The sequence below is a fragment of the Toxorhynchites rutilus genome, chromosome 3, assembly GCF_029784135.1.
Source record: "Toxorhynchites rutilus septentrionalis strain SRP chromosome 3, ASM2978413v1, whole genome shotgun sequence".
Lineage (NCBI taxonomy): Eukaryota > Metazoa > Arthropoda > Insecta > Diptera > Culicidae > Toxorhynchites > Toxorhynchites rutilus.
Genome location: NC_073746.1, coordinates 277,758,024 through 277,776,995, shown reverse-complemented (window position 1 = coordinate 277,776,995; position 18,972 = coordinate 277,758,024). Strand labels below are relative to the sequence as shown.

Here is an 18,972-nt window from a genome sequence, read left to right as displayed (position 1 = left end):
GACCAATTCAGAAAATCGACGTATAAAATCGAAGTCAATGAGCTAGTCTCAAAAAAACAATTGGATTCTAGTCGCATAGATCTAATCTAGTTACATAGAAATATTGAACGAAGACTGAAAACAAGTTAAATTTGAAAAATCATTACTCAAAAAAGAAAAAAAAAAGATACATCTTTGATTTTTGGATATGTTATGTAGCTTTCAAGAAAAAATATAGCGTCCTCTATCTTTAACCGAGAAAACTATGGAGAACTAACACAATCAATAATTACAGAAATGAGAATCCAAATTTTCCCCAAATGTAATATTTTTTCAAAGAAGACTAGATCATTAGCTTCAATTTGTTATGTCGATCATCTGAATCGGTCCAGTTGACTAAAAGTTTAAATGTGTTCTTTTTTCGGAAAAGGGAGAAAATTTGATTTTTTTAACTTTGAAAATTCATAACTTAACACTTCGTCCGGCGACACCACAGTGATTACGTTCGCATAGTATCTCAGTGGCCGACGACGGCATTTAAGTATCGTTTGCATTCTGTTGAGTTTTTTTTTAGGTAACAATAATTACACACGCCATCAAGTTTTAAGTTTTTATAAGTTGAAGAGGTGGGGAAATAAGGTAATATGACAAGAACTTGAATTATATCTTTCGAAACTCATGTTTCTCCAAACTTAAATGCAATTTCTTGCATGTCAATATACTGTTTTTAATTAAGGAAAAAAATATACTGTTTCTCGAATTAATCGCCCGAATGTTTTTCAATGTTTTAATTCAAATTAAAACAGACCGAAAAGTAGAACATTTTTTCGATGATTACCCACGTGGACATATAGTGGGGGAATATAGACAGGTTTGTAATATTTACATATGCATATTTTCGAAATTTCATGAAAGTAGTAGAACATGGTTGAGAACTTATGAAAACTAACGATGAGATTAGTAAAACTTAACAATTTATAATTTTCCGATATTGTCAAGAACGAGCAGCGACAAGCCAAGTAACCCGAATAAGCGCTGCCGGCGCCATGCGAATATTTTTTTACGAAACGTGCGGACGTCAAAGTGTTAAAAAGGAAAACAATAACATCTCTGATTTTTGGATATGATTCTTAGCTTTCATGAAAAAATAAAAAAATATATAGTGCCCTCTAGTCCAAAGGCATGAAAGCACCAAAAAACAAAGACAACCAATAATTACGAAAACAATTTTTGGCAAGGATCATATTTTTCTAAAATAGACTAAGTAATTTAATTTCAATACATCGATCATCTGAATCGGTCCAGTAGTTCAAAAGTTCTGAATTTTCAAAAAAGGAATTTTTGGGAAAAAGGGAATATCGATTTTTTTTTCGATGCCGAATGACTTAAAAATGCACAAAACCTCGAGATCTGTTGTCTTTCGATAATTTTTGGTCAAAAATCGACCTTCTGGGACTTAGCCTGTGTTGCTACTGGGCGCACTGCCTCAGATTCATTATCAGCGAAATAATCATAAATGCCTTGCAGGAAAGGAAAACGTAGTGACAGAGGAGAATTGTCATAACAGTAGGAGAAAGAGAAAGCTTTCGGAGAATTGTTGATAGTCGGAAATTAGAAAGAAGAGTTGAAAGGAAATTAGCAAGAGAATAGTTGGATTGAATCGCCATTTTAGAGGAAAAGACCTCAGGAACAACGATAGAAGATAGGATCGAAAGTAATTGCTACAGGAAGAGAATCCTAGCATAAATAAGCGACACCACTAGTGTAAGTTGAATTTGTTTGAAATAATTATTGTTGATGTTGAATATGAATTAAATTTCAGTTTAAAGCTACACAAAAATAGACAGAGTGTTGCTAAAAACTCGGTGTCCGAAATCTGAAATTTCTACGCCAACAAACTTTAAAACTAGTGACGCGATGGATACGCGTGCTGATACCGATCCGACGACGCCGATAACAGGAAGGTCGGGAAGCTGCGTTAATTGTTCGCGCCCCGACGAGTACGACAATTTCGTACAATGCGATAAATGCGATGCTTGGTGGCATATGAGTTGTGCAGAGGTCACACCGACGATTGCGGAACGGCCTTGGACGTGCCGCAAATGCCTGCCTGTTCAGGTTACATCTCATGCTGGCTCATCGACAGGAGCAATGTCCAATGCTTCGGCTCGAGCAACATTGAAGTTAAAGCTGATGGAGGAAGAACGTGAAATACAGAGGCGTGAGTTCGAGTATGAAAAAGAGATGCTACGGAAAAAGTACGAGATTCTGGAACAGCAGCTAGAAGAAACCGAAAGAAAAAGCGGTCGAAGTCGGATAAGCAGGAAGACCAGTATGGAACAGGTACAACAGTGGGTAGCGAAACACGGAGTTGGTGTCGATGCTGTGGGAGATCAACAGAAAGGTCCGGGCGTGATCAGAAAGCCAGCTGGGACTGAAAAGGAGAAACATCATGAGGACGTTCAGCCAGCAGTAAAACCACTGGAGAAGGGACAGCTGTGTGAGCCACAACGGAAGCTTCAGCAATTCGAAATTCATCGGGTAGATCTCCCCATGGCCAGTGGAGTTATTTCTGGAGCAGTTCCGAAAACATATGCGAAGGAAACAGGTAGCATAAAACCACCCATCCCCCCACCGGTAAGCAAGCGTAACTATCCAGCCCTCGTGCCCCCCGAAATACCACAAGGTAAGCCACATGTAAATCCACATTTTGATGCAATAAAAGCACGCACTACACCACTGATAGGTGAGAATTATTATGAGAAAATGATTTCCAAATTTGGGACAACTGACCTCGTACAAGATCCTTTATGCTCAAGGTCATTCCGCGATGAAATTTCACACGTTCACGATACAACAGCATGCTTGGACCCAGGTTTATCACACCCTAGGAACAACCATGAAAATTTTGTCCCTTTACAAAATATTGGAGGAGTCTCACAGAACAATATGAACTCCCACTGTCAATTGAACGCGTTTGCACCGCGCGATATTCAGCTACCCCCTCATCTAGTACCCACCCCCTCGCAGCTGGCAGCTCGTCAAGTACTTCCTCGCGATTTGCCTTTCTTCGGCGGAGATCCGGAAGATTGGCCGATCTTTATCAGCAGTTTCTTGAATTCAACTGTCGCGTGCGGATTTAATAGCGCAGAAAATCTCGCGCGACTCCAAAGGTGTTTGAAAAGTGTTGCTTACGAGTCCGTGAAAAGTCGCCTTCTCCTTCCTGAATCAGTGCCGCATGTGATCAACACACTATACCTCCTTTATGGACGTCCGGAACTACTAGTCAATACCCTACTGGAAAAGGTTCGTGCAGTGCAACCACCGAAGGCGGAGAAACTCGAAACATTAATCGAATTCGGGATGGTGGTTCAAAGTCTTTGTGACCACCTGGAAGCAGCCGGTCAACAGGCGCATCTGTCAAATCCTTCCCTACTAATGGAATTGGTGGGAAAACTACCAGCACACACAAAATTGGAGTGGGCCACCTTCATGCAACAATTTCCTGAGGTAAATCTGAAAACGTTCGGGATGTTCATGAGTGGAATAGTGGTTTCAGCAAGTAAGGTTACGTTATATTCAGGAGCGAAGGTCCAGAAGAAGAGTGATACAGCAGATCGTCCGAAACATAGATTGGGGGCCTCCATAAACGCGCACGCGCTTGAACCAGAACCTGAATCGGGAACAGAACGTTCTTGCTACGTATGCAGAAGGCAAGATCATCGAGTTCGTGATTGCAGCACCTTTCGAACATTGTCAATAGACGATCGGTGGAAAGCGATACAAGAGCATGCATTGTGTCGCAGTTGCCTTAATTCGCATGGCAGAAGAGCCTGCCGGAATACAAACCCATGCGGAGTAGCTGGTTGCCGTTTTCGCCATCATCCTCTACTGCACTCAAGTCGTTACGATCGAGCTATGGAGAGCGCTGAGATAGCGGGTAATCACACACACAGTCTGTCCGAACAACAACTGCTGTTTCGCATTCTACCAGTGACAATTCATGGTCCTCGAAAGGCAGTCACTGTATACGCGTTCCTGGATGACGGTTCGTCAATTACACTAGTGGAGGAGTCATTGATGAAGGATCTCGAATTGACGGGGGAAAGAGTACCCTTATGTCTTACGTGGACAGGTAATGTGACACGTATGGAAGCGGACTCCCGGAAATTACAACTAGAAGTGTCACGATTAAATAATTCGAAGAGATTATCTCTGCGCGACGTTCGTACTGTGAAAAAGTTGGCATTACCGGGGCAGTCGTTGTGTCCCGAGGAGTATTCGGCAAGATATCGGCATCTGAGAGGATTGCCATTAGTGGGTTACGACAAAGCAGTCCCCCAACTACTAATTGGTCTCAACAATCTTAAGCTGACCGTGCCGTTGAAGGTCAGGGAAGGAGACAGTAATGATCCAATCGCTGTGCAAACACGTCTAGGATGGTGTATCTATGGAGGCGGTGAGATCTCATCGAAACATTTTGTACAATATCATGCCTGTAGCCGCGATAATGATGATGAATTGCATAATATGGTGAAGGAATATTTTACTTTGGAAGATGTGGGTGCTAAAATTGTGGACAACTTGGAGTCACCAGAGGACAAAAGAGCTAAATGGATGTTAGAACAGACGACGAAGCGGGTCGGAAATAGATACGAGACAGGCCTCCTGTGGAAGCGTGATGATGTGAAACTTCCGGATAATTACGACATGGCGCTAAGGCGGCTTGAATGTTTGGAACGACGAATGCAGAAGGACTTGCTGTTGAAGAAAAGTATACATGAACAATTGGCCGAATATCAGGCCAAGGGCTACGCGCATCGGGCTACTCAGAAAGAGTTGAGTTGCGCTGATCCAGATCGGATTTGGTACCTCCCCTTGGGAGCGGTAACAAACCCGAAGAAACCGGGAAAGGTGCGGCTAATCTGGGATGCGGCGGCGATGAAGAATGGAATGTCGCTTAATACGCTTCTACTCAAAGGACCCGACCAACTCACATTGTTACCGTCAGTACTGATGCGGTTTAGACAATACCCGGTGGGTGTCTCGGCCGATATTAAGGAGATGTTTCACCAGATCTTGATTTGCCCTCGTGATCGACACTCGCAGCGGTTTTTATGGCGTAGCAAGCCAAGTGAGGCACCTTCAGTTTTCCTCATGGATGTAGCTACATTCGGGTCTTCAAGTTCACCTTCATCTGCTCAGTTTATTAAAAACAAGAACGCACGCGAATTCATTGATTTATACCCTCGTGCAGTGCATGCTATACTGACTAACCATTATGTGGACGACTATTTGGATAGTTTCCAATCCGCGGAAGAAGCCATTGAAGTTTCTAACCAAGTGAAGATGATCCACTTAAAGGCTGGATTCGACCTGAGAGGTTGGCAGTCCAATGTGGTAACGGTGCTTAAAAGCTTGGGCGAAAATGAAGTGGAGGAGAAGGAACACCGCTTCCTGGATAAAACCCAACAATATGAACGTGTACTCGGAATGCTATGGCGAACTGAATGTGACATGCTTTGTTTTTCGACTCCGATTAATGCAGAAATTCAACAACTTATAAACAACGACAATCGACCAACTAAAAGACAGGTCTTGAAATGCTTGATGAGTTTCTTCGATCCCCTTGGATTGCTGAGCTGTCTTTTGGTTCATGGCAAAATCCTTCTGCAGGAGATATGGCGCACCGGAATACAGTGGGACCAAGAAATCACGACGGAGGCCTGGCAACGATGGCGAAAGTGGTCTGAAGCCCTTAGGGAGGTTGATAAAATCCACATACCTAGATGCTATTTCGACGGGGCAAACAGCCAATTGTATGATTACCTGCAGCTACACATATTCGTCGACGCAAGTGAATCAGCGTATGCTGCCGTAGCATATTTTCGTGTTATTAATACAGATGGGAAAACAGAATGCTCCCTCGTCGCTGCCAAAACCAGAGTAGCTCCACTGAAACCCTTGTCAATACCCCGCATGGAGCTGCAAGCCGCGGTATTGGGAGTAAGGCTTATGCAGTTCGTCTTGGAAAGCCATACAGTGACTGTATCTAAACGCTATTATTGGAGTGATTCGGCTACGGTCCTAGCCTGGATCCGATCCGACCCACGCAAGTATAAGCAATATGTGGCATGTAGAATCGGAGAAATGTTGTCTGTAACAGACGTCAATGAGTGGAGATGGGTCCCATCAAAACTGAACCCGGCCGATCTCGCTACTAAATGGGGCAAGACCCACCTTCTAAGTGGAGATAACACATGGTTTAAAGGACCTCGTTTTCTATATCTTGAGGTTCAAGACTGGCCCAAACAAAATGTACAACATCAAACTGAAGAAGAATTACGTGTGAGTCTGATGCACAGTGAAGTTCACATAACTATTCCTATAGTCGACTTCGGGCGTTTTTCACGATGGACCCGCTTACTAAGATCGATCGGATTCGTACTACGCTTCATCTTAAAATTACGCAAAGAGAATACGATGACTTGCTACAATCACCTAAGTCAAGAAGAACTGAATCGAGCTCAAAATTGTTTATTTAAAATGGTGCAATGGCAAGCATATCCAACGGAAATGGCAAAATTATCCAGCCATATAAGAGATACGTCCAATAGCCAGCAGGTGGATCGGCAAAGCATAATATACCAATTGTGTCCCTTCCTGGATGAAAACGGAGTTCTGCGGGCCGACAGTCGCATAGGCGCTGCACCGCATATGGATGCCGAGGCAAAGTTCCCGATCATACTGCCGAAGAAACATCGAGTAACGTTTTTAATAATAGACGAATATCATCGATCCTTGAGACACGGTAACACGGAGACAGTTGTAAACGAAGTTCGCCAGCGGTTCCACGTTCAGCAGCTGCGGTCATTTGTTAGACAAGTTGCACAGGCATGCCAGTGGTGCAAGATTAGAAAGGCCAAACCAAATGTTCCTAGAATGGCGCCCCTTCCGTTAGCCCGATTAGCATCATTCACTAGACCGTTCACTTACGTCGGACTAGACTTCTTCGGTCCGCTGCAAGTAAAAATCGGCAGAAGTAGTGTAAAAAGATGGATTGCTCTCTTCACCTGTCTCACCATAAGGGCCGTGCATTTAGAAGTAGCCTTCAGCATGTCAACAGAATCATGTATCCATTGCGTTCGACGGTTCGTGTGCCGTCGAGGCTCGCCGATTGAAATTTACTCGGACAACGGTACAAACTTTGTAGGAGCAGAGAGACTACTGGCTGAGCAAATAGCAGAGGGATTGGCAGTCACGTTCACTGGAACCAATACCAAGTGGATGTTCATTCCCCCTGCCACGCCACACATGGGAGGCGCGTGGGAGCGAATGGTGCGTTCAGTGAAGACGGCAATGGAGACAGCATACAACAACGATCGTAAGTTGAATGACGAAGCATTGCAAACACTGATTATCGAAGCAGAAGCGATTGTAAATAGTAGACCGCTCACATATCTACCATTGGATTCAGAGGAATCTGAAGCGTTAACGCCAAACCACTTTCTTCAAGGAAGCTCGAGCGGAATTCGTCAACCTGCAATGTCAGCGATAAATAATACGCGTGCACTTTCGAACTCTTTGTGCATGGTACAACAGCAGTTGGATAAGTTCTGGAGGCGATGGACTAGAGAGTACTTACCGACATTGACTAAACGGCCAAAGTGGTTTGGGGAAGTGCGACCATTAGCAGTTGGTGACGTGGTGTTGGTAGTAGAAGGAAGTAGCAGAAACAGCTGGACGCGTGGACGTGTTAAGGAAATTGTGAGAGGAGAAGATGGAAGAGTTCGACAAGCTTTCGTGGATACTGCGAGGGGAGTGTTGAGAAGGGCTGCGTCGAAGTTAGCATTGCTGGAAATCAATGACGAATGTGGTAACCCTGATACCTGTGGCCAGAGTTACGGGGGGGAGGGTGTTGCTACTGGGCGCACTGCCTCAGATTCATTATCAGCGAAATAATCATAAATGCCTTGCAGGAAAGGAAAACGTAGTGACAGAGGAGAATTGTCATAACAGTAGGAGAAAGAGAAAGCTTTCGGAGAATTGTTGATAGTCGGAAATTAGAAAGAAGAGTTGAAAGGAAATTAGCAAGAGAATAGTTGGATTGAATCGCCATTTTAGAGGAAAAGACCTCAGGAACAACGATAGAAGATAGGATCGAAAGTAATTGCTACAGGAAGAGAATCCTAGCATAAATAAGCGACACCACTAGTGTAAGTTGAATTTGTTTGAAATAATTATTGTTGATGTTGAATATGAATTAAATTTCAGTTTAAAGCTACACAAAAATAGACAGAGTGTTGCTAAAAACTCGGTGTCCGAAATCTGAAATTTCTACGCCAACAGCCTGAGTGGTATGAAGGTATGAAAAAAATGAATCATCGAATTTAAAGGACTGACCATGTACATTGGCCCAAAAAAATTAGCTGTGTAAAATTTTAAAAAAAATTATCGACGAACTTCTATCTCAGCTATAACGAGCTATAGCTGAGATAGGAGTAAATTTCCTAACACAGCTGCTCGATTATATCATCTGTTACATACATATGTACACACAGGGCCATACTGCGTCAAATACATTTTAGTGTAAACAAGTTTGGGCAGTCTTTCCTTCGACAAGCTCCTAATGACTTCTCGGAACCGGTCATGTTATTAGCTTCGTTGGCAGAATATCCTCCATGATTCTGTTTATATGGTGTTCCGTCTTTATGAAAGCAGGCAACCACAATCCCGTAGAACGTTTTAAAGTTAGTTTCGATAACCTCAATCAAATCGTGGAAACAGTAATTAACATTAAGTGTATCTTCCTTCCAGAAGGGGAGAAAAACGTGAAAATGGTGAAAAAATGAAAAAGTGGGACAAAATTGTTTAAAAATTTAAAAAAAAACTGTTTTTTTTTTGCCTATGGCTGTTTCGCTGACATGCTTAAAAAAACTTGTAATAGAAACTAGAAGGCTGGCAACTCTGCCCGATCTGATGTCACCGTAGCCATAGGGAAACCCCTTAGAGGTCTACACAATATATGGGAAATTAGATGCTCTCATTTCAACCCTATTTTAACAAACCATCTATAGAAAATTTCATAATTTTTTATACTTCAATAGATTGTTAGGGAGAGTTCGAGTCGATTAGTGAAAAAGTCCCGAAAATCCATCCAGAAATGACCTAGCAATAAGCGCTGAAAATTGAACAATTTTTGTAACGCAACCGTTATTTATTATTTCAATTTATACCCTCAATTAGCGGTACCATGGTAAAATTTGTATTTTCGGCTAAAAACAAGTACATTTTAGTACTTTTGTAAATAATCTGTGTTCATATATCTATTCATGACTGACGCAGCCTGAGCCAAAAACTCGATGTCAGTCACCGATGACAGACGTAGCAGTCAACGTGTCAAACAATTCCAATGTAATAAAAAACACTGCTTCATTGAAATGAGATGGAAGTTACTAGAATATAGTTGTTTGCGTTGCGATACCTAAACACTTTTTTTGTGATATATTTCTGGTACCCACGAAAACTTAAAACATTAATGAATATAAAGATAGAATAATGAACAGACTAAGACTAATGACACAAACTATGAAAAAAATCACAAAAAAAACAATTCTACAGCGGATCTAACTTTTCCATATTTCCCTATCACTTCTATTCCCGCAGATCCCGGCCTCTGTCATCAGCAGTGTTGGCACGGTAAACTACCAGCAATCGACGGCGACGGTTCGACAGCTATATGTTGTGGCTCCTGTCAGCTACGCCGGCGGCAACGCCAAAATCACCGATACTAGCAGCAGCAACAATGTGAAAAGTCAGGCGTACAACAGTGCTAGCGAAAGTGCCAATCATCACCCCAGCAGTAACAATAATCAAGACACGAGCTACAGCCCCAACAGCAGGATGATATCACAGACGAGCAGCGGTTGCACCTCGACGGTTCAGAGCCAGGCGGTGGCAACGGCCGGTTCCGCCAATACCAGCAATGGAAGCATTAACCAGCCCCGCCAGCATCCGAAGAAGCGGAAATTCGATCTGGCGGAACTGGAGGAGATGGAATCCAACCGGGGTAGTGCAGGTGCCACCGGGCTGCCGCCTGCTGTGGACACGGGAGGCGGTGGGGGACAACCGCTGATAAACGGGAGCAATACTAGCAACAGTACAGTAAATAGTAATAATAATAACTTTAGTGGTAGTAGTAATGTTAGCGTAAGCAACGAGCATACAGGCATGAACGAAACCATAAGTTTGGGCCACTCGGAACTTCCAAACAGCAGACCACCCTCCGGTTCGGCATCGCCGTCGGTGGTCACAAGTGGTAACAGCAATTTGGGTGCAATAATAACCGTCACTTCGATGGCACCGCTCCACCAATCGATGTTGGCCGAGGGTATCAATTGTAGCAGTCCAAGTAATAACGGCACTATGAGTGCAGCGCGGTCTAACCAGCAAAGCTATAGCATGGCCAGCATGAGCATGCACCAGCACCAACAACATCAACAGCAGCAGCATCATCGTCAGGTACTCCTTACCGCCGATTTGGGACGATCCCAGAATCAACAGCAGCAACAGACGGTGCGGATACAGCAGGCGGTTGATGGTTACTACACCAACAAAAAAATCTACACCAGCGCTTCTTACGGGTAAGTCCTATACATAATTATTCACTGCATTCGGGAGGCAATAGTTCAAGCGAGCGATAATCCCAGTCAAACGCGCGCAGGCTTTATTATTTAATTTCAAACCCGAAAGACACTATTATACTGCCTCGCTGCGCGTTCGTGGACAAACAAAATATGTGGAATGCGCATCTCTGCCCTCAGCACCACCAACTCATGTATTCTGTGCGCTCACAATGCCTAAATATACAAAACATTGTTATTTAAAGTAGAACGATGTTATTCAAAACCAAACTCGTTAATTTATGCTAACACGCTGACACCAGAGAGAGCGCAGCGATGAATCATTCATTCGGATGTGTGTAATATGCATACGAAAAAGCGGCAATTCCTACGATCTTCGATGGTTCAAGGATCTGATTGAGTTGTGTCACACTCAGATGGTGCGGTGTTCTTGCTGAGGGAGCATGTTATGGTGAATGCTTTTGACGTAGGACTACGTCTTTCATTTCTATACTGGGGTGTAAAATCAAAGTTTCGAAAACGAAAGCGTTACGCCGGAGACCGAGATTTTGAGCGTTAATAGCTCCTAAACAACTGAACGAAATGGTATGATAAACACTTCATTCGAAAGATAAAATGGCTACGCGTTATATACTTGTTACTTTTTGATCCAAAAACTTGTTTCAATAGTCTTAAAATTGCTTTCAAAACAGGCACCAATGAAATCACCAATCGGTATATAAGCGAGCGGCGCTCGGAAATCCACTCAGTTCTAATTGAACAGCGGTTGGAGCATGTTGTCGCTGTTGCGGTGAAGCTTTTTATTTATCATGAAAGCGCGGATGAACGGTGTCACCAAGAGCCTGTTTGTGCACCCTAGGCCAGAAGGGAATCTATCAGGAGGAGAGTGATGCCACAAACGGTTCCCTGGGAAGACATCGCTACACACACATACACGCGCGGCTATTAACAGGTGGTTATCGAGTTGGCATTAACCACTGGTGGGCTTCCAGTATCGAGGAAAATGTGGAAATATCTAATCGTTACTGAAAATAATCTGCCAGTTCCTCTGGGAATTTTCAAAATATATTCATGTGAAAGAGTTTAATTGAATGTTTTCTATCCATGTAACACTGTGACCAAATATGTTTCAATCAAGTGCTATTAACAGGTGGTTATCGAGTTAGCAGATTATTCTTCCCCATCAGTAGGATATTTCCGTATCCAATATTGTATGCGCCCGCAATCGATTATTGCTCAGTCGCCGAAAGTTCCGAGCTCAGAGAGTTCATTCCCCTCTAGTTTGCCTTCCAAATTGCCATCGTAAACCACACCTTCTCTCGATTCAATCACACACAAAAAGCATACTTAAGCGATATTCTGGTGGTGAGACACATTCATTTTTCGTGGGGACATCTACAAGACAACATCGTTGCCTAACGTGCTGGAGGAGGTGGACGGCGAAGGATCGACATATACACGCGCAGAACTCTTTCCGTTAGGATGCCATTCAGCATCGAGAAAGTTCCGGAAAGACCTAATCATTGCTGGAAAATAATCTGCCAGTTCCTTTGGGAATTTTCAAAATATATTCGTGTGAAAGAGTTTAATTGAATGTTTTCTATCCATGTAACACTGTGACCAAATATATTTCAATCAAGTGCTATTAACAGGTGGTTATCGAGTTAGTATTAACCACTGGTGGGCTTCCAGTATCGAGGAAAATGTGGAAATATCTAATCGTTACTGAAAATAATCTGCCAGTTCCTCTGGGAATTTTCAAAATATATTCATGTGAAAGAGTTTAATTGAATGTTTTCTATCCATGTAACACTGTGACCAAATATGTTTCAATCAAGTGCTATTAACAGGTGGTTATCGAGTTAGCAGATTATTCTTCCCCATCAGTAGGATATTTCCGTATCCAATATTGTATGCGCCCGCAATCGATTATTGCTCAGTCGCCGAAAGTTCCGAGCTCAGAGAGTTCATTCCCCTCTAGTTTGCCTTCCAAATTGCCATCGTAAACCACACCTTCTCTCGATTCAATCACACACAAAAAGCATACTTAAGCGATATTCTGGTGGTGAGACACATTCATTTTTCGTGAGGACATCGACAAGACAACATCGTTGCCTAACGTGCTGGAGGAGGTGGACGGCGAAGGATCGACACATACACGCGCAGAATTCTTTCCGTTTGGATGCCATTCACCATCGAGAAAGTTCCGGAAAGATCTAATCATTGCTGGAAAATAATCTGCCAGTTCTTCTAGGAATTCAAAAATACATTCATGTAAAAGAGTTTATTTGAATGTTTTCTATCCGTGTAACACTGTGACCAAATATTTTTCAATCAAGTACTATTAAAAGGTGGTTATCGAGTTAGTATTAACCACTGGTGGGCTTCCAGTATCGAGGAAAATGTGGAAATATCTAATCGTTGGTGGAAAATAATCTGCCAGTTCCCCTTGGAATTGAAAATTACATTCAAGCGAAAGAGTTTATTTTAATGTTTTCTATCCATAAAATATCCATATAATACATTTGGGTTTGTGATTTGTCAATCAAGTACAGTTAGCAGGTTAGCTTCTGAAGATTATTCTTCAGAACAAGGTTTTTCGTATCCTATATTGGATGCATAAAACCTTGTGCCTCCAACGTAACGCTCTCGTTTTCGAAGTCCCCCAAATATTCATTTATTCATTCATTCAGAATGGATTTAGATTCAACTTCGAACAAATGATCTCTAAATCAACGATAGTCCTACGTCACCCTTGCGGTTATACCATAGATATAACCCACTTCCTGTTTTTAGGTTAAAGATTTATCTGTACTCTTGGTGAGAGTAATTGACAACTCACAAAATATTAACTAGTTCCACAATTTTTTCGCGTAATCGTTACAAAACATAAAATTACGCTTACGCCACCGCATACAGTGACTCCGTACTAGAGCTTTAACCGTTTGAGTCAGGGGGAGCGCAATAGCGCTCTTGTTTTCTGCTAACATTTTTGCCTTGGCACCTTTTAACGTAGGATTTCGTATTCCGGGAACATATCGGAGGTTCAAATTGAATAAATACAGATTCTATCACTTATTGCTAATCCGTTTTTCGATAGATTTAAGAGATTTTTGAAAAACGCTTTAAAAGCTACCAACACGAAATTAAAGGCGATATGTAGAATATAATAATAGAAAGGACGAAAAAGCGAAAAGATCAAATCTAATTCACTCAATTTGAAAAAGAGGACTTTATGCGCTTTTTGTGATGCCAACCATAATTGTGAATAAAATTGTTCAATTTTAATATTTTCATGGTTTAAAATATATATATATATATATATATATATATATATATATATATATATATATATATATATATATATATATATATATATATATATATATATATATATATATATTTATATAAATACGTTAATGTTTATAAGTTTTTTAAATACACTATTTTATGTGTTTTTTACTTTGACACCACTTTTGTGAGTATACCCAAACTCATGCGGTCTTTTGTTTCCAAACTAATCACTAGGGGTAGTTGGGGCAAAGTGGTCTCGTATATGTTTGGTAATATAACTATTGACTATCGATGTCACCTTACGTTTGAAGAATTTAATGACTTTTGAGTCACCCTGTACTTCAGTAGAGCTATCAAATAAAAACAGAAATTACTTTCTCGGTAGCCATTCGGCCGTAGTTCTGTGCGCATGGTATCTAAGGAATTTCTCGTAAAATTTAGTTTATTCAATCTGATATATTGGACAAATGATAAGTTTGGACGACTGTTCACATATTCTAGAAGAGGTGAACAGATATTTTATTTAATCTTAGCGATTAATTAGCATAGAAATTATTTTGATGTTTGGGGGCAAAGTGGTCATAGATGAGTAACAACTTACAATGTTCTGTTTACTAAAACTGATATACCTCATCACATTCTGCTCTCCAATAAGATCCTTCTGTGGCTTTGACCCTGGATAAATATGCCACTTCAACTAAACCAAGCCTCATTATGCGGAACGTTATGTGTTTCTTACTACGTTTTTGTATGCAAGAGAAAATTCAAATTGAGATTCTAGGTGAATAGGCCAAGCTTATTTCATACATGTACCTACTATATCTAATTTGTATGAAAAACTGATAAATCTATCCCATTGAGCTTGATATGTGCGGATGACCACTTTACCTCCAAACCAAAAAGAGATAATCGAGTTTTCACCTTTTTTTTCTAATGATGAATAGTGTACTATTTTGAATTTTTCTAGTAAAATCCGTTTGCTATCTTGAAGAACAATGAGTTGAACTATAATATTTTTCGAGAAACGGGAATTGAATCAGTATGTGGGCGCAGAAAATGAGCATATTCCTTAAAGTGACCACTATGCCCCCACTTTCCCTATGTGTTTTAAGTAATCAAATAACATGATGTAAAAAAAATATTCAAATTTTAGCAATATTTTAATTGATATTCAGATCGTTAGAATCGGTCCAGCTGTTCAAAAATTATGATTTTTTTGAAAAAAGGAATTTTTGGAAAAAATAGGAAAAAATATTTTTCGGGTCACCCTAAAATGGGAATGGGCCCCCTGATAAAAAAATAAAAGAATACAAGTCGAATATTTTGCGATAGAAAACAAAATTACCAATTTTCACGAAAATCTGAGAACCATTAATCGGTTTGGCATGGAATGACTGTATACGTATACACATTTAACCCTTTGTGGTCGGAATTAATTTCCCTCGGAAGAAATTCTCTTATCTTTCCACGCTTATAATATTTTGTTTATAGTGAGTACCGTTACCTATTATTCATAGAAACTCCGTATACATTCGTGAAAAAGTTCACTGCACATTAAAATTCGTTTAGAAAAAATGTACACTATTACATCGTTCAATAATGTATTTAGTATGATTCCTTGCTGTTGTAGCTGAGAGCAGACAAACAACCGCAAAAGGTTAAAGCAATAATGTTTGTCTTGCATGAAACGTGCCATGTCGGTTACGTTACGTGCCAGATAGTATGATTTCATCTTAATTCTTTCGCATCTCACAACTCGAACACTCTGCAGCTTTGCCGCTTCACAACTCCGCAGCTCTCCAGTTACTCAACTATTCAGCTCAACAGTTCTGCTGCTCTGCAGCTCCGCTGCCCTTCAGTTTCAATAACAGCTAAAGAGCTGTGTTTTTTCTATTGCGAGCTGATCCGAATCCGCTCATTATGATGCAGCGATTCATTTGAACAACTAATGGGCGGATGGCACATCTCTAACTCGAATCATAAATCTTCTTATTCAATCTAAATCGAATCGGCATCTAGGAATCAAAAATTGTGAACATCGTACTCGTATGGATATTAAATTTGAATCTGGGAACTGAAGGCATAGACGTAGATCTAAAACATGAATAGAATCTGGAATTTAAATCCTGAATTTAGAATCTGAGAAAACCATTTAAATTTAAATTTTCATCTAGATTAATCGGAGAAAATAAGACCGAGGATAAAAAATGAAATACCAGTTATATAAGGTAATCTTCATAATCAAACAAACAATTGTTTTAAATTTTCGATGACACTTTTGAACATTCCGAGGATTTTATACAATTCCCCTGTCGTAGCCGACATACCTACGTAACCTATTTAGATTTCGGAGTTTGTTGTCCCAAAGAAAAATATCTAGAAGCGTGAGGTGGCCAATTTACTGGGGTCTGGAATTTGAATCTAACATTTGAAAACAAAAAAGTGGTCTAAAATCTAAGTTCATTTATTTGGAATTTCTATCTGGTAATTGACGTCTGGAATATATAATACACTAACTGACCCGGCAAACTTCGCTCCGCTTATTTTTTTATCAATGCCTTCAAACATTCACGTTTTCTTAATAAGCGCACGTTCCAATCGCAAAACTGTTCATTGATTGATCTTCTAATCGACCTCTTAAAATTGCTTTTTACCATAAAATCCTTACTCTTATTCTTCTTAAATGGCACCGTCTCAATGTAGTATTATTTGCGTCATTTTTATTAGTACTCAGTTAAGATTATTATGCCAAAAAACACACCTAGAATGCATTCTGAGTGGCAAGCTCTAGACCACAGTGCAAGTCGGAGGAAATTTCTTCGACGAAAAATTCCCCTAGAACCAGAACGGGAATCGAATCGGAGCCCCTGGCATGTTAGGTGTGACAGTAACCACTCGGCCACGGGACATATAGGGTCTGATCACGAACGTCACTTTACGGTGAAAACGGAATGATTTGTATGCAAGGTTATATGCACTTCATTTTGTTTTCACCGTGAAGTGGCATTCGTGATCAGGCCCAAAAATTCCGAGTACTTCTACCAAACAAAATTTTCATTCACGATTTTTCAACCACTTGCAAACAACATGTTTCTCCGTTACATGGAATAAATGTTTTATACAGAAAATATGATAGAATAAAGACAGCCCTAAATCAGACAATTCCTTCCTCGAGTTTTGCTCTTATCAACAGCGATCCATTTTTATTTACATAGATAGAAATAGATAAAAGAGTGCGTTTTATAAATTAAAATCCATTTCCACTTTCGAACAAAGATCAATTTCGTTAGCGCAAACATTAGATGGACTGAAAACGCTTGTCACTATGTAATTGTAGAACATATGGGAATTGATTTTTTTTAATTTTCCCATTTTCCTTCAGAGTTTTCCGAAACAATCAATTGTCATGTTTGGTTGAAATATGTGTAATATTTTTATGGGACCCCCTCCCCATTCCAGAGGATGGAGGGATATCATACCATCATAGAAACGTTGCTCGTACCCAAAAACCCTCACATCTCAAATTTGGCTCCATTTGTTTGATTAGTTCTCGAGATATGCAGAAGTTTGTGTTTCATTTGTATGGCAGTCCTCTTCCCCTTAGAGTAAGTGTATCGAACCGTATCCCGTATCCCTGTATCCCTACTTCAGTGAAGGGGGAGTGCCTCCAAAACCCCACATGCCAAATTTGGTTCCGTTTGCTTGATTGATTCTCGAGTTATGCAGCGGTATTATGACTACATTAGTATGTCCCCGACATTTTGTGCGAGAACCTGGAAGAATCCATGCTGAAAGTGGGACTACACCTTAAACCAAGATAAGAACCCGAAAAATGCTGCGAAGGAAACAGCAGCATTCTTTCGATCGGTCCGGATCAAACCAATAGTGTGGCCACCCCAAAGCCCCGATTTGAATCCTATTGAGAAGTTATGGTCGATTTTGGACAACAAGACTGTTTTACTGCGTTGAAGAAGGCTTGGGACGAGCTGGACCCTAACACCTCCGGAACTTCCGGAGGTATGCCAGAGCGTTGTCAATTGGTTATCGAAGCCAAAGAAGGTGGTATTGATTATTAATTATTTGTTTTTATTATTTTTTAAAAATAAATCATGAAGTGGATTTTTTATGTCATACCCTAAAAGTGACCATTTAGGAACAAGTCATTTTTTGTTTTCCTAAAAAATAAATCAATGATACTGAAATGGCGAAATGGTCTACTAAAACCTCATTTTATACGTAGTATTGATTAAATTACCGAAAAGCTTGGAAAAGTTTTTTATATTGGAATACTTTAAATGGAGTTGGTTTTTTTTTGCGCCCATCAGTGTAAATATATACATCTATGTCCATCACCAACTACCATAAAATTCAATAAATAATTTTCTCTGTTCTTTTACAGTTCACCCGTCAACAACTACAAACTAGCCGCCACGCCTCCCTCATCGATGGGCCAGACAGTGCACCTCCAACAGTCGCAGCAGCAACTGCAGCAGACAGTAGCAACCCAGTTGTCTGGTCAGCAGCAGCAGCTGCTACAACAACAACATCAACACACTCCAGCTAACAGCACACCACCGGAACATAGTTCGCATCCCATCAGTGGTACACCGCCAGTCGCGGGACTCATCACCACCAACACTACCTCATCTATAGCGCCAGCGTCGTCTTCGAGCGCGGCCCCATCTAGCCTGATAGATCTGAGCGACTGGTCCAACAACTACCGGGTGCTTGCGAAGCGGAAAGACTTTTACGAGTCCGGTGTGATACGAGCTACTTCGTCGCCAAGTACGGTAGTGGTTCAGTTCGATTACCCCGAGGGGAGCCAGCAGACATACGGCGATGTGTTCGGCGCGGGTCGCTATGACATCATCGACGATGCCAGTCCGTCGGCCTCCGATGTAATTCCAGGTCGGAGGGTTTGTGTTCGAGCGCAAACCGTACCGCCCCATCCGGCCGGAAATGTTTTTGTGGAAGCCGTGGTGAAGGAGATGCAGAACAACTCGAAGCAGTTTTCGGTTCAACTCATTGGACCGGGCGGTAACGCACAAGAAGTAAG

General features: G+C 41.1%; 2 protein-coding genes across 14 annotated transcripts in view; both read left to right on the top strand.

Annotated features, from left to right (window-relative positions):
- LOC129774720 (putative transcription factor capicua) overlaps positions 1 to 18,972 on the top strand; it is a 139,151-nt gene that overhangs the window by 66,570 nt on the left and 53,609 nt on the right. For all 12 annotated transcript variants that reach the window (XM_055778625.1, XM_055778621.1, XM_055778629.1 and 9 more), the window contains 2 exons: positions 9,646 to 10,622; positions 18,316 to 18,967. In XM_055778625.1, coding sequence (XP_055634600.1) covers positions 9,646 to 10,622; positions 18,316 to 18,967 — 1,629 coding nt within the window. The remainder of the gene's footprint in view (positions 1 to 9,645; positions 10,623 to 18,315; positions 18,968 to 18,972) is intronic.
- LOC129774725 (uncharacterized) lies at positions 1,517 to 8,324 on the top strand. Of its 2 annotated transcripts, XM_055778640.1 has the most exons (4): positions 1,517 to 1,743; positions 1,802 to 2,616; positions 7,959 to 8,195; positions 8,254 to 8,324. In XM_055778640.1, exons 2-3 carry the CDS (start codon positions 1,897 to 1,899, stop codon positions 7,971 to 7,973), a joined length of 735 nt encoding a protein of 244 aa, XP_055634615.1. In that variant the 5' UTR covers positions 1,517 to 1,743; positions 1,802 to 1,896; the 3' UTR covers positions 7,974 to 8,195; positions 8,254 to 8,324. The 2 variants fall into 2 exon arrangements, with proteins under 2 accessions (XP_055634615.1, XP_055634614.1); XM_055778639.1 differs by lacking the exons at positions 1,517 to 1,743; positions 1,802 to 2,616 and having other exon boundaries at positions 6,075 to 8,195.